Here is a 27,883-nt window from a genome sequence, read left to right on the forward strand (position 1 = left end):
TGCTATTTATAATACATAAATCATCTATATATATAAAAGAGTGATGGCATCCTGGCAACCGCCAAAACAACAAAACTAAACATCCCACAACCTCGAAAATTGACAACACAATCCATCATCCACGCCTCTAGGTTGATACAACAAAAAGAAAAGAAAAAGAAAGTCCTAATTAGAGGGAGAGGGATAATTATTTTTAGCCAATTGCTGCCAGTTAGAAGGCTAAGCTCCTCCAACTTGGTCTCCTAGCAACCCAATAAAAAATAATAAAAACACTAAAAATTAATACCATAAAATACTATAATAACAGAAAATAACTAAAAATAATACAAGAAAATAAAATATAATAAATAAAAATATAACTTATAATAAAATTAATAAAAAATTGCAAATAACATCAATTAAAAATTACACAACAATTTTTAACCAATACCACCACTTTGCCACAGCAACGCGTGGCCGGGCACAGCTAGTATAAGATATAATGGTTAATAGAAAGACTGTGCAGTGAATGAATGATAATGATACATAATAAATCTTGTACACATAACACTAACTTACTAACCAATCTATATATATAAAAATATTCTGACCATTTCTGCCTTAAAGTAAACAGCGAAACTACACACCCAAAACCAACGAAACTTGGCCACAAAAGACAGTCATCCCCACTGCATTTGGACATCAAAAAAACAAGAAAAATAAAGTCCCCATTGCTGCCAGTTAGAAGGCTAAGCTCCGCCCACTTTGTCTCCTAGCAACACACTCAGCCATTTAATGGCGCCAATCAGGCCTCTTCCATACTGCCTATAAAATAATCTATATTTTATCTGATTTGAACTGGATTATATGGTAGTGTAAACTCAAGGCTCTTCCACACAGCTATATTACCCATTTATAATCTTATATTATCTGCTTTGAACTGGATTATCTTGAGTCCACACTGCCATATACAGTAGAGTCTCACTTATCCAACATAAACGGGCCGGCAGAACATTGGATAAGCAAATATGTTGGATAATAAGGAGAGATTAAGGAGAAGCCTATTAAACATCAAATTAGGTTATGATTTTACAAATTAAGCACCAAAACATCATGTTATGCAACAAATTTGACAGAAAAGTAGTTCAATACACAGTAATGCTATGTAGTAATTACTGTATTTACGAATTTAACACCAAAATATCATGATGTATTGAAAACATTGACTACAAAAATGCGTTGGATAATCCAGAACATTGGATAAGCGAGTGTTGGATAAGTGAGACTCTACTGTATTATTAATATTACATGTATATACAATATATTATAATATTAGTATAGTATAATATTATTACATATTATTATATCGTTAAATTGATATCGTTAAATTGTTGGAGCGAATCTTGTGTATTTATGTTTATTACTTTTATTATTTTCTCTTTTTATAGTTCTCTTTTTATTATGTGTATTGTATTGTTTTGTCATGTAATATTATATTACAATTATAATAGTGCATTATTATTATATTGTATTACATTATAACATTATTATCTATATTACATGAATATACAATATATTATATTATTACTATAGCATAATACAGTAGAGTCTCACTTATCCAACACTCGCTTATCCAATGTTCTGGATTATCCAACGCATTTTTGTAGTCAATGTTTTCAATACATCGTGATATTTTGGTGCTAAATTCGTAAATACAGTAATGACTACATAGCATTACTACGTATTGAACTACTTTTTCTGTCAAATTTGTTGTCTAACATAATATTTTGGTGCTTAATTTGTAAAATCATAACTTAATTTGATGTTTAATAGGCTTTTCCTTAATCTCTCCTTATTATCCAACATATTCGCTTATCCAACGTTCTGCCGGCTCGTTTACGTTGGATAAGCGAGACTCTACTGTACTTGTATTATTTTTAAATTGTTGTATGGTTCTCTTTTTATTATGTGTATTATATTGGTTTGTCATGTAATGTTATATTACAATTATAATAGTGTATTATTATTATACTGTATTACATTATAATATTATTACCTATATTTTACGCATATCATCATCATCATCATCATTTAATTACTTATTAATTGCCCTCCATCCAAGATGCTCTAGGCGATTTACAAGATAAAATTGTAATGGATAAAAATACATACATACAAATATTGATAAAATTACAATATACAATCTATATATATAAAAGAGTGATGGCATCACAGCGACCCACAAAACAACAAAACTACAGGCCCCCCAACCTCGAAATTTGACCACACAACCCATCATCCACGGTTCTAGGTTGATACAACAAAAAGAAAAGAGAGAGAGGAATAATTGTTTTTATCCAATTGCTGCCAGTTAGAAGGCTAAGCTCCTCCAACTTGGTCTCCTAGCAACCCAATAAAAAATAATAAAAAACACTAAAAAATAATAAAAAACGCTTAAAAAATTAATACAATAAAATACTATAACAGAAAATAACTAAAAATAATACAAGAAAATAATAAAATATAATAAATAAAAAGATAACTTACAATAAAATTAATTAAAAAATACAAATAACGTCAAATAAAAATTACTCAACAATTTTTAACCAATACCACCACCACTTTGCCACAGCAACGCGTGGCCGGGCACAGCTAGTTTATTATATTATTTGTATAGCATAATATGAGTATTATGTATTATTATATTGACACAGGAGCCATGGTGGAATACTTAGACCATGGGTCTTTTGCATACAGAACAAACAAATCCATATAAACCCAATTATAAAATACCAAACAATGCAAAATTAAAAACACTACAGAACTCTTGCAGAGTTAGAAGTCAAGAAAAAGACTTAAACTCTGCACCTGCCGCATTCCTTTGCCACCAATAACAGCTGATTTGATAACAGGAATGCACACCAGTGTTCAGGACGAGGGAATATTCCAATGTTGATGCCTACCTTGACCCTCTCCTCCGGCCGCTTGACCACTTTGTCACTAAGGAATTTGGTGGGGATGAAGCCCATGACTCCGTTGTCCAGGCGGGTCTTGACCCCGATGGCCTGGCCGGGGCAGGAGCCGCTATCAAAGTGGTTCCATACCTGGAGGGAAGAAGCAAAGCAGAAAGAAAAAGGCGGATGAAACACAGGCCATGGAAACGCACCGGATGATTTTGGGGGAAGTCACATTCTCTCAGCCTCAGGGGAAGGCGGTGGCAAACCACTTCTGGAGACATCTAGGTGAGAAAAGCCAAGGATCGGGTTCACAAGGAACACAACAAATCCTTAAGCGGAGCCTAGATTTAATTACTGACACGTTGATCAAAAATATAAATACTGTATATACTCGAGTATAAGCCTAGTTTTTCAGCCCTTTTTAGGACTGGAAAAAAAAAACCTCCTCGGCTTATTCTTGGGTGAGGGTCCTGGTGGGCTTATATTCAGGTCGGCTCATACTCTATATATGGTATATTTATTATTTTTCTCTATTATTATTGGTATTGTTACATTTATTATTTTACTCTATTATTGTTACTTTTACATTTATTTTACTCTATTTTTATTATTATTAATACATTCATTATTTTACTCTATTATTACATTTATTATTTTACTGCATTTATTATCATTATTATTTCATTTATTATTTCACTCTATTATTATTAAAAGGATACATAAGTACATTTACATTGAAGAAGATAAAAATAAGGATTTAATCCGAGTTGATCAGTCATATCTTAAATTACAGTTTGATGTAAAGATTCAAAAACATTGAAACTACTGATGCCTCAATTAATGTAATGTTATTGGTATCTCAGCTTATACTGAAGTCAATGTTTTCCCAGTTTTTTTGTGGTAAAGTTAGGTGCCTCACTTATTCAACATTCGCCTATCCAACGTTCTGGATTATCCAACACAGTCTGCCTTTTAGCAGTCAATTTTTTGTAGTCAATGTTTTCAATACATTGTGATATTTTGGTGCTAAATTCGTAAATACAGTAATTACTACATAGCATTAATGTGTAATGAACTACTTTTTCTGTCAAATTTGTTGTCTAACATGATGTTTTGGTGCTTACTTTGTAAAATCATAACATATTTTGATGTTTAATAGGCTTTTCCTTAATCTCTCCTTATTATCCAACATATTCTCTTATCCAACGTTCTGCCGGCCCGTTTATGTTGGATAAGTGAGACTACTGTAGTAGCAACAACAATAGAGAAAAATAATAAATGTACCAATACCAATAATAATAGAGAAAAATAATAAATGTACCATATATTCTCGAGTATAAGCTGACCCAAATATAAGCAAAGCAGGACCCTCACCCAAGTATAAAATGAGGGGGGCATTTTCAGTCTTAAAAAAAGGGCTGAAAAACTAGGCTTATACTCGAGTAAATACAGTAATACAACACAACACAAAAGCTGTCACCTCGCTGAGTTCAGGGAAGTTGTCCTGCTGGCAGAAGGGACATTGCCATAACCCCGTCTCGTCGTTTCGGATGGCCTGGTCGTAGCTCTCTCCTTGCGGCCGCCGGTGGGCGATTCCTGTGACGTTGCAGATGATCAGCTTCCCTGGAGAGAGAGAGAGGAAAGGGGAAAGGTCTGTGAAGGGAAGCTGCCAAGATCCCAAGCTGTTACAACATCAGCACTGACACAGACCAGCTTCAGTCTCTTCAATCTCTCTGGCCTACCGATGTAGAAGGTCTCGGGCGTCTCCTTGGTCAGCATGTTGAAGACCTCCTCTGCGTTGGGGGAGCGGTAGAGGTTGCGCAGGTCTTTGTAGCGGCAGCTGAGCTCAGCCCGGATGTCGTAGAGGGTGATGTGCTTGTCCCCGTAGCCCTACGAGCAAACAAGGAGGAAGCGGCCGTTAGAGAGGAGCGAAGGAGGAGAAGGGTGCCGAGAGAGGCTCTCAGGGGGCTCCACGTGGCCAGACCTGTCTCTCCAGCTCCTCCGCAAAGGCGTCCAGGTCCAGGTCCTTGAGGCGCTCGGGGTTCTCCAGGATTTCCTCCAAGGCCCCGGCCGGGTTGGCGTCTTCGGCTGACTCGTCGTACTCCAAGGCGTCCACTGCCATCTTGCGGGCCCATTCGTAGGTCTCCGGGTGGACCCTCGACCCGTCCAACACCTCGATGTAGGAGTCCGTGCTGAAAGTAAGTAAGTAAGTAGGTAACTTTATTTTTCTACCCCGCCACCATCTCCCGGCAGGGACTCAGGGCGGCTAACACGGGACAAAAGCCCGAAAATACAGGACAAGTAAAACAGTTAAAACACATTGCAATACAAACACAGTAAAATCAGGTCACCAGGCTGGTAGAGGGGATGGCATGGAGGGGACACCTAAGCTAAGGTGCAATAATATAGTTATAAAGTGCTTTGGGTCAAAGGACAAAGTGTAAACATTCCTGGACCGAAGGGATGGGAGACGGATGGCTGTAAAGAAGTATGAATTTTAGTTTACAGATGTCATGTTTAATTGCGTTTTAAAAGTCATGTTTAACTGTGTTTTAAAAGAGTCAGTATTTCAGTTACTCTGCTCTCATGAGTGGTTGCCATGGAGAAGTAGGCGGAGCCAACTACGTTTAGCTGAAGAGAGAGCAGAATTTGGAGAGAAACTCAGTCTGTGGTCAGAGAACCACAGGGAAGGTTGATTTTACAGTCTGTGTTCTGTTGAAGCACAGGGAAGGCTGATTCTCAGTTGGAGAATCAGGGTGGCTCAAAGGTTGGATTTTGAGTCAAGTTTAAAATAAATTTGGTGACTTATTTTAAGGTAGTCTGTAATCGGAGAGATTACAGGGAAGACTGATCCTCAGTGAAGGGATCAGGGGGGCTCAAATGTTTGATTTTGAGTCAAGTTTGAAAATAAGTTTGGTGGCTTATTTTAAGGTAGTCTGTTTCCAGATAAGGAACAGATAGCCTGTGACTGAAATTCACAGGGTGACTGCAGGTTAAAGCAGTGGAGAAAGAAGTGACATTTTAGGAAGTTTGGATCACCTCATTTTGTTATTGCAACTGTTAGTCAAAGTGCCTCTAAAGAAGTTATTGTAACCATTAAGCTTGTGCCTCAATAAAAGTGTTATTGTTCTTCAAGCATCTCAGTCTCTGTCATATACACATATTCATCAAGAATAAACAACAAGAAGAAAGAAAAACCAAGATTTAAAAGTCTCTTCTCTAAGTAGCCAGTGGCTAAATCTTCCAATAGTGGTGGCAAGAGTTGATAATCCCCTTAACATCTGGTGGCAGCGTTTAAAATAAAAAACATCTTTAATAACTGGTGGCAGCGGATATAAAATATATAATTATTAATTAATAAAAACAACCTCCATCTCCACATCTCCGCAATTGGTATCAGAGGTGGGATTTTTAAAAAGTTTTCTCCCCCTTTCTGAGATCTTTACAAATTGGTGGCAGCGGTGGGATTTTAAAGGATTCCCCCCTGCCTGAGTTCTTTACAATGGCCAATTTGTTATGGGGGAAAAAGGGACCTGTGCGAAAGAAGGTGTATTGATCTGACTTTTGAAAGGCAATCAAAGATTAAAATGAGGGCCTGCTGGGTTTGGGAAGAGAGGGATCTTCCTTACTAAATCTGGGGATTCTGGCAGTCCCAAAAGGCCTTTCTTTCCATGCTATGGAAACTCTACTTCCAGCAACTGGGGGAAAAGGTATGATAATTCTTTCTACCAACCTATCTCCCAAAGAAGCCGTGTCGATCTTGATGAATCCTGCACAGTTGATGAAGACTTTCGGCCCCATGTGGCACATAGTGACCAACTGGGTCCTGTTCTCTAGCCGCGTGTTATTCTGCTTCAGGATCTAAGAGAGAAAACAACGTAAGTATTTTGGGAAACAACAGAAGCCTCTATTACATTCCTGACCGTTGGGGCCAAGCTGGCTGGGGCTTCTGGGTGCTAAGGTCCAAAATAAGCATAGGACTAAAGTTTGGGAACCTCTGGACTAGATAACAAATAAATGCAAGGAAGCCTGGGGCAGTGTGGCTCACACCGGGATCCCATAATTCCCTTGTTGCAATGGCTTTGATAGCTGCCCATTTCATTCTGGGCAAAATTCAGACTGCTAGCAATGGCTCTTCTACGGTTCAGGTCAAATACTTTAAAATATTCTGAGGATGCAATCTATATATATAAAAGAGTGATGGCATCACGGCGACCCACAAAACAACAAAACTACAGGCCCCCCCAACCTCGAAATTTGACAACACAACCCATCATCCACGCCTCTAGGTTGATACAACAAAAAGAAAAGAAAATAAAGTCCTAATTAGAGGGAGAGCAATAATTGTTTTTATCCAATTGCTGCCAGTTAGAAGGCTAAGCTCCTCCCACTTGGTCTCCTAGCAACCCAATAAAAAATAATAAAAACACTAAAAATTAATACAATAAAATACTATAATAACAGAAAATAACTAAAAATAATACAAAATAATAATAAAATATAATAAATAAAAATATAACTTACAATAAAATTAATTAAAAAATGCAAATAACATCAAATAAAAATTACACAACAATTTTTAACCAATACCACCACCATTTTGCCACAGCAACGCGTGGCCGGGCACAGCTAGTAATAATAATAAGATCAGAGTGAAATAATAAATGTATTATTAATAATAATAAAAATAGAGTAAAATAAATGTAATAGTAGCAACAATAATAGAGAAAAATAATAAAGGTAATAATACCAATAATAATAGAGAAAAATAAAAAAGTACCATATATTCTCGAGCATAAACTGACCCAAATATAAGCCAACCAGGATCTTCACCCGAGTATAAGCCAAGGGGGGCTTTTTCAGCCTTAAAAAAAGGGCTGAAAAACTAGGCTTATACTAGAGTATATACAGTAATTCCCAAACGGCCTTTCCAAATAACAGGAAGCGGGGGCTACCTTAAGGAGGTGGGTGCCCTTGCGGGGCCCCAGTCCGCAGACATACTGCAGCAAGGCCTGGCTGTGCGGGTGGGCGATGGCCCTGTTGACGTCCACCCCGACCTCGTTGACCCGGTTGATGAACTCGCAGTACAAGGCGTTCAAGAGGTCTTCCTTCACCACGTGCTCCTGCCGAGGAGGGAAACAACAACAACAACGCCCTTGAAGGTAGGCAAGGCCATGAAAGAGAAGGAGCAGTTCCAAGCCAGAAGGGAGGCGGAGCTTATACCTGCAAGGGGTGGAGCTTGAGGCAGAGGATGTCCTCGTCCGAACTGCAGACCTGGGCAAACTCAATTAAGGGGTCCTGGATGCGGCGGGCGAGGGACACGGCCTGGCGCAGGACCGGAGGATAATCCCGGAATTCGGTCTGTAAGAGAAAGACGAAGGAAACCATGAAAGGAGCAGAGGGAAAACATCCCAAAATGTCAAGACAGTCCCAAGCTGGGTTGCTTTGAGTTTTCTGGGCTGTATGGCATATTGCTGGAGCATTCTCTCCTGACGTTTCGCCCACATCTATGGCAGGCATCCTCAGAGGTTGTGAGGTTTATTAGAGACTAGGCATTGAATGGCCTTGCAGCTTCACAGCCTGGCTGCTTCATGCCTGGGGGGATTCCAGACAGGAAACAATCAAAGCCTCCCAACAAAGGATTCCCCCAGGCAGAAAGCAGCCAGGCTTTAAAGCTGCAAGGCTATTCAATGCTAAATATGCTGGCCATTTACAACATTCACACGTGTCTCCAGCAGACAAGAATTCTTTCTCCCAACCTGGATATTGCACAGGTATATGAACACCTGAAAATGCAATAATAATACAGTAGAGACTCATTTATCCAACACTCGCTTATCCAACGTTCTGGATTATCCAATGCATTTTTGTAGTCAATGTTTTCAATATATCGTGATAATTTGGTGCTAAATTCATAAATACAGTAATTACTACATAGCATTACTGCGTATTGAACTACTTTTTTTCTGCCAAATTTGTTGTCTAACATGATGTTTTGGTGCTTAATTTGTAAAATCATAACCTAATTTGATGTTTAATAGGCTTTTCCTTAATGCCTCCTTATTATCCACATATTCGCTTATCCAACATTCTGCCGGCCCGTTTATGTTGGATAAGTGAGACTCTACTGTAATAAGATCAGAGTGAAATAATAAATGTATTAATAATAATAATAAAAAGAGTAAAATAAATGTAATAGTAGCAACAATAATAGAGAAAAATAATAAATGTAATAACACCAATAACAATAGAGAAAAAAATAAATGTACCATATACAGTAGAGTCTCACTTATCCAAGCTAAACGGGCCAGCAGAAGCTTGGATAAGCGAATATCTTGGATAATAAGGAGGGATTAAGGAAAAGCCTATTAAACATCAAATTAGGTTATGATTTTACAAATTAAGCACCAAAACATCATGTTATACAACAAATTTGACAGAAAAAGTAGTTCAATACGCAGTAATGTTATGTTGTAATTACTGTATTTACAACTTTAGCACCAAAATATCACGATATATTGAAAACATTGACTACAAAAATTCGTTGGATAATCCAGAATGTTGGATAAGCGAGTGTTGGATAAGTGAGACTCTACTGTAATATTATATTATTAGTATAGCACAATAATGGCACTAAACCACCACATTGCACTATATCAATATATTGCAATATTATTAGTAATAATATAATTATATCCCACCCTTCTCACCCTGAAGGGGACTCGGAGCAACTTACACATTAGATTTACATTTATTATTATTCATGCCTGGGGGAATTCCAGACAGGAAACAATCAAAGCCTCCCAACAAAGGATTCCCCCAGGCAGAAAGCAGCCAGGCTTTAAGGCTGCAAGGCTATTCAATGCTAAATATGCTGGCCATTTCCAACATTCACACGTGTCTCCAGCAGACAAGAATTCTTTCTCCCAACCTGGATATTCCACAGGTATATGAACATTACTTAGTTTCCAACAGACCTCACAAGCTGTGAGGATGCCTGCTATAGATGTGGGAGAAACGTCAGGAGAGAATGCTTCTGGAACATGGCCAGACAGTCAACAGTTTGGAAGCAGGATGAGAAAGCAAAACACAGTGAGTGAATGAGCAAGATTCACAGAGAGCAACATTCTTGGTGTTGACCAGCATCAACACCAAGAGCAACAACCATATTCTTTATGTGGTTAAAGGGGGTTTGGGGCCCACCTCGGACTTCTTGCTGTTCATGTAGAGCGTGGCCAGTTCGTTGTCCACCAGCTCCACCCCGATGGAGGAGAGCTGCTGCCCTTGCTCCAGTTCGTGGGCGATGCGCTTCACATCCTCCATCAGCATCTGGGCATCTCTGAAAGAAGAAGAGGAAGAAATTGAGATCTCAGAAACCGAGTGGCCTTTTTTAGATTCATTTCTCCCCAAGCCAACAGAAAGCACAAACATGCAGGAGTTCTGGAGCAACCAGATGCTGCCGAGTCTTGTCATTTGAGAACACAGAAATGCTGGACCACTCTAACAACTACCATATGTCAGACTACGCAGAGAAGCCACTGAAATCCACAAGCATGTGGACAAGTTTGACAGAAAGGAGGAAAGCATGAAAATGAACACAAAAAACTCCAAAATCGGAACAGTAAATAGAGAACAACAAACCTGTTCTCTCCGGCGATGGTGACCACGTGGGGCTTCTTGCTGAGCAGGAACTTCTTCAGCGTCTCAATATCCTGAGCCTAAGCAGCAGAAGCAATGAACATCAGAGACCCAAATCCAACAAGGAGGAGAAGATGCACGAAGGATTCCCTCCAGAAACAATAGAGGCCAAAGGAATAGGGGCCAATCTTTCCTGGGCCACCATTCTCTTGGCACCAAGCTTTGAGATAAAGGCTATGACTTGATTGGGATTTGATTATCTGGGTCAAATTAATATACAACTTAATTTATAATAATATATAATAATATAATATATTGTATATACATATAATATTGATAAGATTATAATGTATTACAATATAATACTTATAATAATACAATGTAATAATATTAATTATATACTGTATATACCTGAGTACTAGCTGTGCCCGGCCACGCGTTGCTGTGGCAAAGTCTGATGGTATGGGAAATAAAAGTATTGAGGAATTGGTGGTAGTTAAGGTAAAGGGTAAAGGTTTTCTCCTGACATTAAGTCCATTATAAATGGGTTATATAGCTGTGTGGAAGGGCCTTGAGTCTACACTGCCATATAATCCAGTTCAAAACAGATAATCTGTATTTTATAGGCAGTGTGGAAGAGGCCTAAGTGAGGCCTAACTCTGCCTGTCCCCTGGGCTGAGTGGGTTGCTAGGAGACCAAGTGGGCAGAGCTTAGCCTTTTAACTGGCAGCAATTGGATAAAAACAATTATTCCTCTCCCTCTAATTAGGACTTCATTTTTCTTTTCTTTTTGTTGTATGAACGTAGAGGCATGGATGAGGGGTTGTGCTGCCAAGTTTAGTATTTCTGGGATGTGTAGATTTGTTGTTTTGTCCTAGGCCGAAATTTCATTACCCTTTTATATATATATAGATAAGCCTAGTTTTTCAGACCTTTTTTTAAGACTGAAAAAGCCCCCCTCGACTTACACTCGGGTGAGGGTCCTGGTTGGCTTATATTTGTCAGCGTATACTCGGGAATACATGGTACATTTATTATTTTTCTCTATTATTATTGGTGTTATTACATTTATTATTTTTCTCTATTATTGTTGCTACTATTACATTTATTTTACTCTATTTTTATTTTTATTATTAATACATTTATTAGTTCACTCTGATCTCATTATTATTATTATTGCATTTATTTTACTCTATTATTGTATTATTTTCCTGTATTTATTACTATTATTATTATTACATGTATTATTTTACTCTATTATATAATAATAATACTGTATACTTGAGTAGAAGCCTAGTTTTGCAGCCCTCTTTTTAAGACTGAAAAAAAAAACCCCTCGGCTTATACTCGGGTGAGGGTCCTGGTTGGCTTATATTTGAGTCGGCTTATGCTCGAGAACATATGGTACATTTATTATTTTTCTCTTTTATTGTTGCTACTATTACATTGATTTTACTTATTATTATTATTATTATTATTATTGCATTTATTATTTTACTCTATTTATTATTACTATTATTATTTTCCTGTATTTATTATTACTATTATTATTACATGTATTATATTACTCTATTATTATTAAAAGGATACATAAGCACATTTACATTGAAGAAAATGAGAATGATTTGATCAGAGTTGGACAGTCTTATCTTAAATTTGAGCTTGATGTAAATATTCAAAAACATTTAACTTACCGATGCCTGAATTAATGTAATTTTATTGGTATCTATTTTTATTTCTAATCTATAAAGAGTTGTTGTTTTTGTATTGTATTTTGATATATGTGTGTTTTATTGTAAGCCGCCCTGAGTCCCCTTTTAGATAAGAATGGCGGGATACAAATGTTGTAATAAATAAATAAATACATAGTAAATTAATAAATGAGTCATACTTTCTCAGCCTCAAGGAAAGGCCTTGGCAAAGCTCCCCTTGATAGGAAACCCCTATGAGAGGGCCGCCATATCTGGGGTGTCATGATCTATATCAGGGGTCCCCAAACTAAGGCCCGGGGGCCGGATGCGGCCCTCCAAGGTCATTTACCTGGCCCCTGCCCTCATTTATAATATAATATTTTTATATCAGTTTTAATAATATATTATATATACATATGATATTGATAATATTATGTTATACAATGTAATACTAATAATAATACCATATAATAATATTAATTACATGTTATATATTACATATAATATTACAGTATACTGGTATAGTTCAATATAGTAATATATAATGCTAATATTGTGCTATGCTAATAATATATTGTATGTACATACAGCTGCTCTGAGTTCCCTTCGGGGTGAGAAGGGTGGGATATAAATGTAGTAAATAAATGTAGTAAATGAATAAATAAATAATTTTAGACTTAGGCTTGCCCACTTGACTTGAAGGCACACAACAACAACAACAACAACAATCCTAATTAACTTGACTATCTCATTGGCCTGATAGGTTTATGTTGGTTAAAATTGTTTTCATTTTAAAATATTTTATTGTTCTTTCATTGTTGTTGTTGTTTTGCACTACAAATAAGACATGTGCAGTGTACATAGGGATTTGTTCGTATTTCTTTTTCAAATAATAATTTGGCCCCTCAACAGTCTGAAGGATTGTGGACCGGCCCCCTGCTTAAAAAGTTTGAGGACCCCTGATCTATTGGGTTCAGGGTTCGAATCTCTGCTCTTTGGGCAAGTTTGCTCATGGCAGGGTCACCACAGGATTGCTGTAAATCAGCACCCGCTTGGAGAAGTCCTAAGAGGGTCAACGGGAATTAAATTAGTGATCGCCTCTCCCCCTACGAACCTGCACGATCTCTTCGTTCGTCGGGGGAGGCCCTCCTCTCGCTCCCACCTCCGTCACAAGCACGGTTGGTGGGGACGAGAGAGAGGGCCTTCTCCGTGGTGGCCCCCCGGCTCTGGAACTCGCTCCCCAGGGAAATCAGGCAAGCCCCCACCCTGGTAGCATTCAGAAAGAGCTTGAAAACCTGGCTCTTTACTCAAGCCTTTAGATAAAGATTGCTCATCCAGAAGCAATCTGTATCTGTGACCATTCTTGTACCGGTTTGCACCTTTTACCTTTGTCAACTCGATATAGACACAGGGTCTATTCCCATCCCAATTTGCGCTTCCAGAATTTGCAGCACTTTATCAGTCACCTTGTGTCTACAATATTTATATGGTGCACTTTACCCAGTCTACTTTTACAATCTCTCAGTTTTAATCCATGTTTTTATTAGTTCTTGTTTTTTATTGGCTAATGTTTTATTTTTATTTTTTATTTTTTTTATTGTGCAAGTTGTTGTCTATTGCTGTGTTTTATACTGCTACTGTTTTTATTCGGGCTTGGCCCCATGTAAGCCGCCCTGAGTCCCCTTCGGGGAGATGGAGGCGGGGTATAAAAATAAAGTTATTATTATTATTATTATTAAATGGGGAGGAAAGAATTGGGTACAGACTCCCAATTCCATTTTTTCACCTTCTTCTCCCGGTCGTCCTCCCGCCAGGCGTTCCGGCGCTTGGTGAAGTGCGGCAGGCGGAGGAAGTCGGTCACTTCTCCTTCCCCGTTGACCAGGGCGCAAAAGACAGGGTGGTCCCTGCCAACAGACGGACAAATCGGTCAGAAGAGGAGTGCCAAGAGATGCTCCGAAAGGTGGCGTGGCCAGAGCGGTCCCCTTTGGCCTACCTGGCCGAGGAGAAGGCAATGCCCAGCACTCGGATGCCCTTCCCCTGGTTCTCGTCCATGAAGTCGTCATCCTCTTCGACCTGCTGGTCCGGACGGTAAGGAGCCACCTTGAGCCAGTTATTGAGCTTCCTGTTGCAAGCCTGTTTGAGGAGAGAACAGATAACCCCAAAGGGCATTATCCTGGGAGGGCAGAGAAGGAATATATATATATATATATTTAACTGAACACGTCTATAATAATAATAATAATAATAATAATAATAAAACTTTATTTATACCCCGCCACCATCTCCCCAACGGGGACTCGGGGCGGCTCACATGGGGCCATGCCCAAGACAATACAATAAACAAAATATAAAAACAACATATCAAAATACAATTAAACAATACAAGAATACCACTACACAGTACAGAACAAAATCAAAGCAAAACGTAGCATAACATAACGCATGGACACAAAGTTAAAACTCGGGGTAAGAAGAGATAAGAATAAAACCATGGGGAACAGGGGTCTAAAGGATAGATGTTGGGGGGAGAAACAAAGGAGGAATATACAGTCTACCTGTATTTTATAATGTGTTTTATGAATACTGATGTAAGTTAATAATTTTTTAACTGATTTATATTGCACTGTATAATTTTTATATATGCGTTTTATTGTAAGCCACCCTGAGTCCCCTGTTGGGTGAGTAGGGCGGGATATAAATATTGTAATAAATAAATAAATATGTGTCTATTTTGAGAGAGCATTTCCTGAAAGAAGAATCAGGAAAATAAGATTTTGACTGTAAACAGAAGGTCAGCTGCCGTCCTCTCCTCCTTTTTGCCTTATTTTTATTTATGTTGTATTTTGAAATGGTCATACGATTGGTCAAATAAATGAAAAATATTATTATCATTTTGAGAGAAAAATTAGGGATTTACTGGACGACATGTACCAATAATTTTTCTTGAGGTTTCATCATTTGTGGGATTTATGAGTTTGCAGTATGTTATTAAATGTAAACTTGTAACTATATAATATTTATTAAATTGAGTGGATTGGGAGGTTTAAACATAATCGTAATTGCTTATTAACTTATTTTAATGTATAATAATAGTAATATAATAATTATATAATTTGTTGTTGTTTATTTGTCCAGTTGTTTCCGACTCTTTGTGACCTCATGGATCAGCCCACGCTAGAGCAACCTGTCGGCCATCAACATTAATATAATATCATTATATTTTATTACTATATGATAATATTATATTATCATTTTATAATAATGTACAATTATCATATAATAATATAACATTATAATATAGTAGAGTCTCACTTATCCAAGACTCACTTATCCAAGCCTCTGGATAATCCAAGCCATTTTTGTAGTCAATGTTTTCAATATATCATGATATTTTGGTGCTAAATTCATACACTAGAGTCTCACTTATCCTACATAAATGGGCCAGAAGAATGGTGGATAAGCAAATATGTTGGATAATAAGGAGGGATTAAGGAAAAGCCTATCAAAAATCAAATTAGGTTATGATTTTACAAATTAAGCACCAAAACATCATGTTATACAACAAATCTGACAGAAAAAGTAGTTCAATACGCAGTAATTCTATGTAGTAATTACTGTATTTACAAATTTAGCACCAAAATATCACAATAAATTGAAAACATTGTTTACAAAAATGCGTTAGATAATCCAGAACGTTGGCCAAGCAAGTGTTGGATAAGTGAGACTCTACTGTATATATATAAGAGTGATGGCATCAGGGCAGCGGACAAAACAACAAAACTACAGGCCCCCCAACCTCGAAATTTGACAACACAACCCATCATCCACGTCTCTAGGTTGATACAACAAAAAGAAAAGAAAAATAAAGTCCTAATTACAGGGAGAGGAATAATAGTTTTTATCCAATTGCTGCCAGTTTGAAGGCTAAGCTCTACCCGCTTGGTCTCCTAGCAACCTACTCAGCCCAGGGGACAGGCACAGTTAGGTCTCACTTAGGCCTCTTCCACAGATTATCAGATTTTAACTGGATTATATGGCAGTGTAGACTCAAGGCCCTTCCAAACAGCTATATAACCCATTTAGAATCTTATATTATCTGCTTTGAACTGGATTATCTTGACTCCACACTGCCATATAATCCACTTCAGTGTGCATACTAAACATAAAGACTACCATACAACAGACATTCAATACCATCACTACCTCAACAATTTCTCACCAACACCACCAGACAATGCCACAGCAACGCGTGGCCGGGCACAGCTAGCGTGTGTGTGTGTGTGTGTGTGTATATATGTAAACATTATTATATCTTAACTGTAATTTTACAAAAAATAATAATAAATTGAAATATTTTCCCCCATGTCTCCTTTACCACCAGATGGGAGCACTCCCCCCCCTCCAAGGTCTAACTGCCATTCTGGAGCAGAATGAAGAAGGCGGGGCCAGGAAGACATCTTTCCACCATGTCTCCTGTATCAATTTAATGATATAATGATATATAATAATAATATACTATACTAATATTATAATACATTGTATACACATGTAATATTAATAATAATATTATGATGTAATACAATGTAATAATAATTATAATTCACTACTATAATTGTATATTTATATTACATGCAATATTACTAATAATATTGTGATATAGTTGTATAATATAATATATTGTATGTATATATACTTGTAAACCGCCCTGAGTCCCCTTCGGGGTGAGAAGGGCAGTATATAAATGTCGCAAATAAATAAATAAATAAATAAATAATATAACTAGCTGTGCCCGGCCACGCGTTGCTGTGGCATCGTCTGGTGGTGTTGGTGAGAACTTGTTGAGGTAGTGGTGGTATTGAATGTCTGTTGTATGGTTGTCTTTATGTTTAGTATGCATTTGGTTGTTTGTGTACTGTGAAAGTGGTGAGGATAGAGGACACTGTTTATGTTGGATTAGTGAGACTCTATATTTGTAATCTTATATTATCTGCCTAGAACTGCCCCTTCTACACAGCTGTATAAAATGCACACTGAAGTGAATTATCTGGCAGTGTGGACTCAAGATAATTCCGTTCAAAGCAGATAATATAAGATTCTAAATGGGTAATATAGCTGTGTGGAATGGCCTTGAGTCTATACTGCCATATAATCCAGTTAAAATCAGATAATCTGTATCTTATAGGCAGTGTGGAAGAGGCCTGAGGCCTAACTGTGCCTGACTGAGTAGGGTGCTAGGAGACCAAGTGGGTGGAGCTTAGCCCTCTAACTGGCAGCAATTGGATAAAAACAATTATTCCTTTCCCTCTAATTAGGACTTTATTTTTCTTTTCTTTTTGTTGTATCAACCTAGAGCCATGGATGATGGGTTGTATTGTCAAATTTCGAGGTTGGGGGGCCTGTAGTTTTGTTGTTTTGTCCGCTGCCCTGATGCCATCACTTTTTTATATATATAGATATAATAATATATTATAATGAATTCAAAACAAATTTCCTCAGGCCATGGGGTAAATCTAAAATGGAGCCATAGCAGTTGTAGAACCCTACATCGCTTGATATTAGGCACAATGTTACTTGGAGGCATCTCCTGACGCATTCTGAAAACAACCCAACCTGGGAGAGGGTGGCCTAGGCCCAGTCAAGGCCCAAGGTGGACACGGACCTTGATGACGAAGTCCTTGGCCTCCACCAGCAGCTTATTCTTGAGCTCCTTGGCCATCTGCGGGTAGAGGAACTGGTTCAGGGCCCGTTCAATGGCCAACGTCCGCTGCCGGTTCCACTCCTGGACCTGGTGGCTGAACTCGTCCCGGTAGTAGAACTGCTTGATCTCCTCGAAGTAGGTCTGGTCACTGCCGTAGCTGGAAAAGGAGGGGAAAGTGAGGCCCACATCGTGGCAGAACAACAGTGAATGACAAAACTGACAAAAGAATTAAGAACAACAAACCCTTCAACGCCCTTCATGTCGATGCAGATGTCAATGGCAAGGAGGCCCTCGTCTTTGGCCAAGCAGATCTTCAGGAACTGGTCATCCCGCAGCTCCTTGACCGGCTTGTTCTTCAAGTACTTGAAGGAATAAGCGTAATGGGCCTCATCGATATCCTAGCGTCGGGAGAAGACGGCAACAGCGTTATGTCGTGTAAGGTGTTTCACTCCTAAACATTAAGAAAATCTGCAGAACAGACTGCGTTGTTATGGGCGGCAAAGAGGGAAAGTATTACTCCATTGTATATACTCGAGTATAAGCCGACCCAAATATTTATTTATTTATTTATTGCCATATTTATATCCCACCCTTCTCACCCAGTAGTGGACTCAGGGCGGCTTACAATAAAACACATACTGTATATACTCGAGTATAAGCCTAGTTTTTCAGCCCTTTTTTAAAGACTAAAAAAGCCCCCCTCAGCTTATACTCGGGTGTGGGTCCTGGCTGGCTTATATTTGGGTCAGTTTATACTTGAGAATAGATGGTACTTTTATTATTTTTCTCTATTATTATTGGTATTATTACATTTATTATTTTTCTCTATTATTGTTGCTACTACAGTAGAGTCTCACTTATCCAACACTCGCTTATCCAACGTTCTGGATTATCCAACGCATTTTTGTCGTCAATGTTTTCAATATATCATGATATTTTGGTGCTAAATTCGTAAATACAGTAATTACAACATAACATTACTGAGTATTGAACTACTTTTTCTGTCAAATTTGATGTATAACATGATGTTTTGGTGCTTAATTTGTATAATAATAACCTAATTTGATGTTTAATAGTCTTTTCCTGAATCTCTCCTTATTATCCAACATATTCACTTATCCAACATTCTGCCAGCCCGTTTATGTTGGATAAGTGAGACTCTACTGTATTACATTTATTTTACTCTATTTTTATTATTATTAATACAATTATTATTTCACTCTGATCTTATTATTATTGCATTTATTACTCTATTTATTAGTACATGTATTATTTTCCTGTATTTATTATTATTACATGTATTTTACTCTATTATTATTATTAAAAGGCTACATAAGCACATTTACATTGAAGAAGAGAATAATGATTTGATCAGAGTTGGAGAGTCTTATCTTGAATTTGAGCTTTATGTAAATATTCAAAAATGTTTAACCTACTGATGCCTCAATTAATGTATTAATGTAATTTAATAAATTAATGTAATTTATTGGGATCTATTTTTATTTCTGAAATTTACCACCCTCGGCTTATACTGGAGTCAATGTTTTCCCAGTTTTTTGTGGTAAAATTAGGTGCCTTGGCTTATATTCTGGTCGGCTTATACTCGAGTATATACGGTATATAAAATTGTACAATACATTTTGAATCAATTAAAAAGTTATTAAATTACATCAGACATTCATAAAAACACTTATAAAATACAAATGGGCATGTTCCGAGTCTAAAAGACTGGGTCTGTCAGTTGAGTTCCAGCATACATAATAATAATTAGTGCTGCTAATATAAGCCAAGTCACCTAATTTTGCCACAAAAAAACTGGGGAAACATTGACTCCAGTATAAGCCAATATACCAATAAAATTACATTAATTGAGGCATCAGTAGTTTCAATGTTTTTGAATCTTTACATTAAACTGTAATTTAAGATATGACAGTTCAACTCTGATTAAATCATTATTTTCATCTTCTTCAATGTAAATGTGCTTATGTATCCTTTTAATAATAATAGAGTGAAATAATAAATGTAATAATAATAATAAATGCAGTAAAATAATAAATGTAATAATAAATAGAGTAAAATAATAAATGTATTAATAATAAAAATAGAGTAAAATAAATGTAAAAGTAACAACAACAATAGAGTAAAATAATAAATGTAATACAGTAGAGTCTCACTTATCCAACATTCTGGATTATCCAACGCATTTTTGTAGTCAATATTTTCAATACATCGTAATATTTTGGTGCTAAATTCATAAATACAGTAATTACTACATAGCATTACTGTGTATTGAACTACTTTTTCTGTCAAATTTGTTGTATAACATGATGTTTTGGTGCTTAATTTGTAAAATCATAACCTAATTTGATGTTTAATAGACTTTTCCTTAATCTCTCCTTATTATCCAACATATTCGCTTATCTAAGCTTCTGCCCGCCCGTTTAGCTTGGATAAGTGAGACTCTACTGTAATAATAGAGTAAAATAATAAATGTATTATTAATAATAAAAACAGAGTAAAATAAATGTAAAAGTAACAATAGAGTAAAATAATAAACGTAATAATAACAATTAATAGAGTAAAATAATAAATGTAATACCAATAATAGAGAAAAATAATAAATATACCATCTATACTTGAATATAAGCCGACCTGAATATAAGCCCACCAGGACCCTCCCCTGAGTATAAGCCGAGGAGGGTTTTTTTTCAGTCCTAAAAAAGGGCTGAAAAACTAGGCTTATACTCGAGTATATACAGTAATAATAATAATATAAAATAATAAATGTATTAATAAAAAATAGAGTAAATTAAATGTAAAAGTAACAACAACAATAGAGTAAAATAATAAATGTAATACTGTAATAATAATTAATAGAGTAAAATAATAAATGTAACAATACCAATAATAGAGAAAAATAATAAATATACCATATATACTTGAGTATAAGCCGACCTGAATATAAACCCACCAGGACCCTCACCTGAGTATAAGCAGAGGAGGGGTTTTTTCAGTACTAAAAAAGGGCTGAAAAACTAGGCTTATACTCGGTATATACAGTAGGTGATGTAGGTGTTTCGAGGCCTCTTAGTTCTATTTCATATTAAAACCAAAGCGTGACCTGCTTCTAATCCATCTGCTAAAACAGGCAGGGGCCCGGGCTGTGGCGCAGGCTGTTGAGCAGTCAACTGCAGCCAGCTGCAACAAATCACTCTGACCAAGAGGTCATGAGTTCGAGGCCAGCTCGGAACCCCGCGTTTGTCTTTGTTCTATGTTAAGGCATTGAATGTTTGCCTTATATGTGTAATGTGATCCGCCCTGAGTTCCCTTCGGGGTGAGAAGGGCGGAATATAAATACTGCAAATAAATAAATGGGCAAACATCAGCCCTCCTGGTGTTTTGGACTTCCAACTCCCACAATTCCAAATACCCAGAGGGCCGCAGTTTGCCCATGCCTGCTCTAAAAGGACGGGTATTTACCTTCTTTCCCTTTTTGGTTGGGCAGACGTTGATCTTGGCCCGCTCCTGGAAGGTCTGGCGCAGCACTTGCCGGACCAGGGGCTCGCGGGCAATTTGTAAGGCCACCATGTAACAGGCCCCTTCCAGGACAGCCTCCGGGGTGGGGAATTGGCTGCAAAGGGCAGAGGGGAAACGGTAAGCCAAAAAACAAAATAAAAATTTGACTTGAAAAATATAAAGTATCCGGTGATGCTCTCTTCACCTGCAGACGTAATCCTTTGCCAGCTCCAAGGGCTCGGCCGGGAACTGCTCTGTCTCATGGCGCTGATAACTGTCCCGCAGGTTCTCCCCAAACTGTTCGGGTGTCAGGCCAAACTTCTTCGCCAGACCATCTGGAAGCAAAGGTAGAGCCATGAGAAGGAGCAGAGAAAGAAGAAACAAAGCAGAGGATGGAGGGGAGAGGGCTCACCTAGACCGGCGGCCTGGCAGATGGTGTACATATCCCGGCGGGAGGCCTGCTTCAACTCTGGAGCCTTCTGCTCCTCGTCTTCAGCATCCTCTCCCTCAGCTGAAGAAAGGAGAGAATATATCAAATAGGCGACACTTAGAAACCCACCAAGGGATGTAGCCTTTACTGGACAAAACACTCAAGAGAATAGAGGAGGACACAACAGGGAAAAAAAGAAAGGCACTTCCTGAGTCCAGGAAGATGGGCTTCAGAGTCCTGCTTAGCATCACAGCCAAATTATTAGCAGCTGCCCGGTGCCCTAACTTCCATTTCTGACATTGCTGGATATTATTATGAAAGTTTGAGGCTGCAAAAAGGCTACAAAGGCACAGAACAGATTTTTCTGATCTGCAGTACAACTATAAAGGGAAAGTCAAACTTAATAATAATAACAATAAAAAGGTAAAGGTTTCCTTTGACGTTAAGTCCAGTCATATCCAACTCTGGGGGTTGTTGCTCATCTCCATTTCTAAGCCGAAGAGCTGGCGTTGTCCATAGACACCTCCAACATCTTGGGGCCAGCATGACTGCATGGAGCGCCATTACCTTCCCGCTGGAGCGTACCTATTGATCTACTCACATTTGCATGTTTTTGAACTGCTAGTTTGGCAGAAGCTGGTGCTAACAGTGGGCGCTCACTCCACTCCCCGGATTTGAACCTGCAATCTTTTGGTCTGTAAGTTCAACAGCTCAGCGCTTTAACACACTGTGCCACCGGGGCCCCCGTAATAATAATAATAATAATAATAATGTAGAGTCTCACTTATCCAACATAAACGGGCCGGCAGAACGTTGGATAAGTGAATATGTTGGATAATAAGGAGGCATTAAGGAAAAGCCTATTAAACATCAAATTAGGTTATGATTTTACAAACTCAGCACCAAAACATCATGTTATACAACAAATTTGACAGAAAAAGTAGTTCAATACACAGTAATGCTATGTAGTAATTACTATATTTATGAATTTAGCACCAAAGTATCATGATATATTGAAAACATTGACTACAAAAATGTGTTGGATAATCCAGAACTTTGGATAAGCGAGTGTTGGATAAGTGAGACTCTACTGTAGTTAAAACATACAACAATTAAAACATTATACACATAAACAGCACAAAAGAGATAATCATAAAACACATAACCAAGAATTAAAACCTAATTGATGAATCTGGATACAGTTGCCAGGACTTAAGGTTGGAGTGGCCAGCTATAAAGTGCTAAACGTGCCAGGTGTTACAATACAGCCTGGGCAGGGATGGATAAAGTGCTAAGGCGCTCGATTCAAAAGTCTATTTAAACCACCAGGTTTTCATCTCCTTATGAAACGAGGATCGAGTGGGGGCTTGCCTAATCTCTCTAGGGAGGGCATTCAAGAGTCGGGGGGCCACCCTCGAGAAGGCCCTCTCCCTCGTCCACACCAACTGTGTCTGAGACTTGCATACTTTTGATTTTCTTTGCCTTTGCTACTGGCCTTGCAGTGGGAGAGGTTCAAGGCTTCTGAAGTATGGATATTATCCAATCATTGAACAAAAGAATTGGGGTGGGGGGTCTGGGCATTAGATAGACCTTCATAAACCCACCAGAGAAGGGTGATGGACCTTTCTTCTTAGGATGAAGGACAGAGGTGAGAAGTGTGGAATGATAACCTACAAATTGGAGGGTAAGGGAGGTCCCTGGGCAATGGAGAAGGTGTGTATGGGGAGGGGGAAACTTTTCCGCGACACAAACCTTCCTCCTCCTCGCCGTCCTCCCGGAGGCGCTTCTGCTTCTTGCGGCTGGCCTTGGCCGCGTTCTGCATCCGGGGGATGTCCCGGCCATAATAGAGCAAGAAATGGTTGTAGACATCCTTCAGCTCATCCATGGACTGGACATCCTTCAGCCTGAAGGAGGAGGAGAATAATAATAACAGCCATGGAAGAAGAGACTCCTGAGTCCAGGGGACACAATGGAAGCAGCTTTGGATTGACCTGCTGCAGAGTTTCAGCCAGACAACATAGCAGACTGTACCTCTCCATGTCGGTCGTATCCAAGGCTCTGATGCCGTCGGCTAAAGGCTTGTCTGGGTCGGCCGAGATCTGCTCATACTGGTAGGCCTGCATCTTCTCAAAGAGGCGGGTCAGGTTCTGCTTCCGGATCTTCAGCTGGGTCCACTAAAAAAAATATAATAATAATAATTATTATTATAATAATTAAACTTATGCCTCAAGTACCACCTCCCAGCAGTAAAGAACTGGTGGGATCACAAGCCTGCAAAAGTATTGGAAAATGAACATGCAAAGATACTGTGGGACTTCCGAATCCAGACTGACAAACACAACACACCAGACATCACAGTTGTGGAAAAGAAAAAGGTTTGGATCATTGATGTCGCCATCCCAGGTGACAGACACATTGACGAAAATCAACAGGAAAAACTCAGTCGCTATCAGGACCTCAAGATTGAACTTCAAAGACTCTGGCAGAAACCAGTGCAGGTGATCCCAGTGGTGATGGGCACATTGGGTGCCGTGCCAAAAGATCTCAGCCGGTATTTGGAAACAATAGACATTGACAAAATTACGATCTGCCAACTGCAAAAGGCCACCCTGCTGGGATCTGCACGCATCATCCGAAAATACATCACACAGTCCTAGACACTTGGGAAGTGTTCGACTTGTGATTTTGTGATACGAAATCCAGCATATCTATCTTGTTTGCTGTGTCATACAATAATAATAATAATAATAATAATAATAATAATAATAATAATAATAAAAACTTTATTTATATACTGCCCTATCTTCTCAGGGGACTCAGGGCGGTTTCCAACAGGATAAAAACAATACAATACACATAATAAACAGAACCATACAACAGTTTAAAATAATACAAATGGTAAACACAAATACACAACATATGATCCAAAGAATGAAAAATAAAACTAGTAACAAAACTCCCTTTACGGGAATGGGAAATGGTGACTTGGGGTCTCCAGGAAGGTGTGCTGGCCATACAGGAAATTATGAGCATACAATCAGATTTCTTCCCTTGGGAAGTCTACTAAAATACTCAGAAAAGAGAAAAAAGAAGGGGTGAGAGGCCCAGAACATTTTTTGCAATATTAAATCGGGAAGGAAATCTATTCAAGTGCAGGTTGGCAGCTCACCTTTTCGTCCCACTGCCAGACCCGCCACAAGTCACTGATATGAAGCTCCGGCTCCACATATTCCTTCCGGTAGAAGGCAATGAAGGGAACCTGGGTCGAAAAAAAAGGGAAAGCGAGAGAAGCATTGAGTGCCAGCGAGGAAATGAACATCACTTGGGATTAGAAACTATTTGGGGTGGATCTGGAATCCATAGAAACGTGTCAGCTTCAAAACATACAACACTAATAATAATAATAATAATACAACTGCAAAAGGTCACCCTATTGGGATCTGCGCGCATCATCCAAAAATACATCACACAGTCCTAGACACTTGGGAAGTGTTCGACTTGTGATTTTGTGATATGAAATCCAGCATATCTATCTTGTTTGCTTGTCATAATAAAATAATAATAACAACAACAATAATAATACAACAGCCAGCAGAGTGTCTGCTGTGGACTCATCTTGTTGTGTTTCAATTATTATTATTATTATTAATAATAATAATAATAATAATAATAAAACAGCCAGCAGAGTGTCTGCTGTGGACTCATCTTGTTGTGTTTCAAATAATAATAATAATAATAATAATAATAATAATAATAATAATAATAATAAAACAGCCAGCAGAGTGTCTGCTGTGGACTCATCTTGTTGTGTTTCAAATAATAATAATAATAATAATAATAATACTAATAATAATGATAATAATGATAATAATAATAAAGCAGTCAGCACAGTGTCTGCTGTGGACTCATCTTGTTGTGTTTCTAAAAATAATAATAATGGTAATCAGCATACTGGGTGCCGTACCAAAAGATCTCAGCCGGCATTTGGAAACAATAAACATTGATAAAATTACGATTGTCAATGGAAAAGGCCACCCTACTGGGATCTGCACGCATCATCCGAAAATACATCACACAGTCCTAAACACTTGGGAAGTGTGTCGATTTATGATTTTGTAATACGAAATCCAGCATATATATTTTGTTTGCTGTGTTATACTATGGCTTTGTGTCAATAATAATAATAATAATAATAATAATAATAATAATAATAATAATAATAATAATTTTATTTATTCCCCACCTCTCTTCACAGCTCGAGGCAGGTTGCAACATTGCTAAAACACAATCATTTAAAAATACTCAGTAGAATACACATATTAGAACAAAAATTAGACGTGAAGTGGAAGTTTAAAACCTGTCATTAGAACTGTCTGGGTGGGTGTAAACTGGAGGACACTGGCCTTCTCTCTCACCTCAAAGTGTTGGTTCCGCATGAAGTTGAGGGCTTCCTTGATCTTCTGGATAGTGCTGGGTCCCTTGCGGCTGAAGCTACTGGTGGCCTGACCCCGGTCCAAGTACTCCAAGCCCTCCTGCAATGGCCAAAACGGGACAGAACAGTGAGAAAAGGAAGTGGGGAGATTTATAATCCGGGGAGATTTGTAAAATACAGAAGAGCATACAACACTCTCAGAAGAAAATGCTGAAGCTGAAGTCTCTGTCCCCTTTGGGATTTCCAGGCCTTCTGGCCCAGGCTGCCTTAAAATGACAGTTAATCAGTTACATCTTATTTATCTTGCGTAGATTGCAAGCCTGAGGGCAAACTGACAATTCGTAGGCCGCTCTGAGTGCCTCTGTGGCTGAGGAGCAGGAGAATTTTTTTTACATTGTAATTATTATTATTATTATTATTTATTTATACACTGCTTTTTCACTCTACAACAAAAATAATACAATTTAAAACCTAAAATATACCGTATATACTCGAGTATAAGCCGAGGCACCTAATTTTACCACAAAAAGCTGGGAAAACATTGACTCAAGTATAAGCCAAGAGTGGTAAATTTCAGAAATGGACACCAATAAAATTACATTAATTGAGGCATCAGTAGGTTAAATGTTTTTGAATATTTACATAGCACTGTAATTTAAGATAAGACTGTCCAACTCTGATTAAATCATTATTCTCATCTTCTTCAATATAAATTTGCTTATGTACCCTTTTAATAATAGAGTAAAATAATAAATGTAATAATAATAAGATCAGAGTGAAATAAATGTATTAATAATAAAAATAGAGTAAAATAAATGTAATAGTAACAATAATAGAGTAAAATAATAAATGTAATAATAATAATTAATAGAGTAAAATAACAAATGTAATACTACCAATAATTATAGAGAAAATAATAAATGTATCATATATACTCGAGTATAAACCAACCTGAATATAAACCAACCAGGACGCTCACCCGGATATAATAATAATAATAATAATAATAATAATAATAATAATAATAATAATAATTTTATTTTTGTACGCCACCTCCACCTCCCCAACGGGGACTCGGAGCGGCTCACATATCATACAATCATATAATATTATAAAATCAATAGTTAAGACATCAAAGAATGCATTTAAAAACAAATTAACAAGTCATGATTTAAAATAGACATAATTAAAATATTAAACAATCATCCAAGGCGTTAAAAGGTCCAATATAGGACAACAATCTGGGTGACAATCAAACTGATGAAGGGCTGACTTAAAAAGGGCTGAAAAACTCGGCTTATAATAATAATAATAATAATAACTTTATTTTTATACCCCGCCTCCATCTCCCCGAAGGGGACTCAGGGCGGCTTACATGGGGCCAAGCCCGAATAAAAACAGTAGCAGTATAAAACACAGCAATAGACAACAACTTGCACAATAAAAAAAAATAAAATAAAAATAAAACATTAGCCAATAAAAAACAAGAACTAATAAAAACATGGATTAAAACTGAGAGATTGTAAAAGTAGACTGGGTAAAG

At 37.7% G+C, this 27,883-nt stretch overlaps 1 protein-coding gene across 1 annotated transcript in view; it reads right to left on the bottom strand.

Moving 5' to 3' along the window:
* supt6h (SPT6 homolog, histone chaperone and transcription elongation factor) overlaps positions 1-27,883 on the bottom strand; it is a 65,603-nt gene that overhangs the window by 25,748 nt on the left and 11,972 nt on the right. Inside the window, exons 9-28 of the mRNA XM_062959011.1 lie at positions 26,324-26,440; positions 25,078-25,167; positions 23,940-24,082; positions 23,661-23,812; positions 21,891-21,989; positions 21,684-21,813; positions 21,443-21,593; positions 18,206-18,360; positions 17,924-18,119; positions 14,258-14,397; positions 14,051-14,168; positions 10,578-10,654; positions 10,140-10,275; positions 8,160-8,297; positions 7,892-8,059; positions 6,670-6,797; positions 4,921-5,128; positions 4,679-4,826; positions 4,417-4,559; positions 2,943-3,083 (exon numbers count right to left, since the gene is read on the bottom strand). Coding sequence (XP_062815081.1) covers positions 2,943-3,083; positions 4,417-4,559; positions 4,679-4,826; positions 4,921-5,128; positions 6,670-6,797; positions 7,892-8,059; positions 8,160-8,297; positions 10,140-10,275; positions 10,578-10,654; positions 14,051-14,168; positions 14,258-14,397; positions 17,924-18,119; positions 18,206-18,360; positions 21,443-21,593; positions 21,684-21,813; positions 21,891-21,989; positions 23,661-23,812; positions 23,940-24,082; positions 25,078-25,167; positions 26,324-26,440 — 2,778 coding nt within the window. The remainder of the gene's footprint in view (positions 1-2,942; positions 3,084-4,416; positions 4,560-4,678; positions 4,827-4,920; positions 5,129-6,669; positions 6,798-7,891; positions 8,060-8,159; positions 8,298-10,139; positions 10,276-10,577; positions 10,655-14,050; positions 14,169-14,257; positions 14,398-17,923; positions 18,120-18,205; positions 18,361-21,442; positions 21,594-21,683; positions 21,814-21,890; positions 21,990-23,660; positions 23,813-23,939; positions 24,083-25,077; positions 25,168-26,323; positions 26,441-27,883) is intronic.

This window comes from Anolis carolinensis, unplaced genomic scaffold, assembly GCF_035594765.1.
Source record: "Anolis carolinensis isolate JA03-04 unplaced genomic scaffold, rAnoCar3.1.pri scaffold_7, whole genome shotgun sequence".
Lineage (NCBI taxonomy): Eukaryota > Metazoa > Chordata > Lepidosauria > Squamata > Dactyloidae > Anolis > Anolis carolinensis.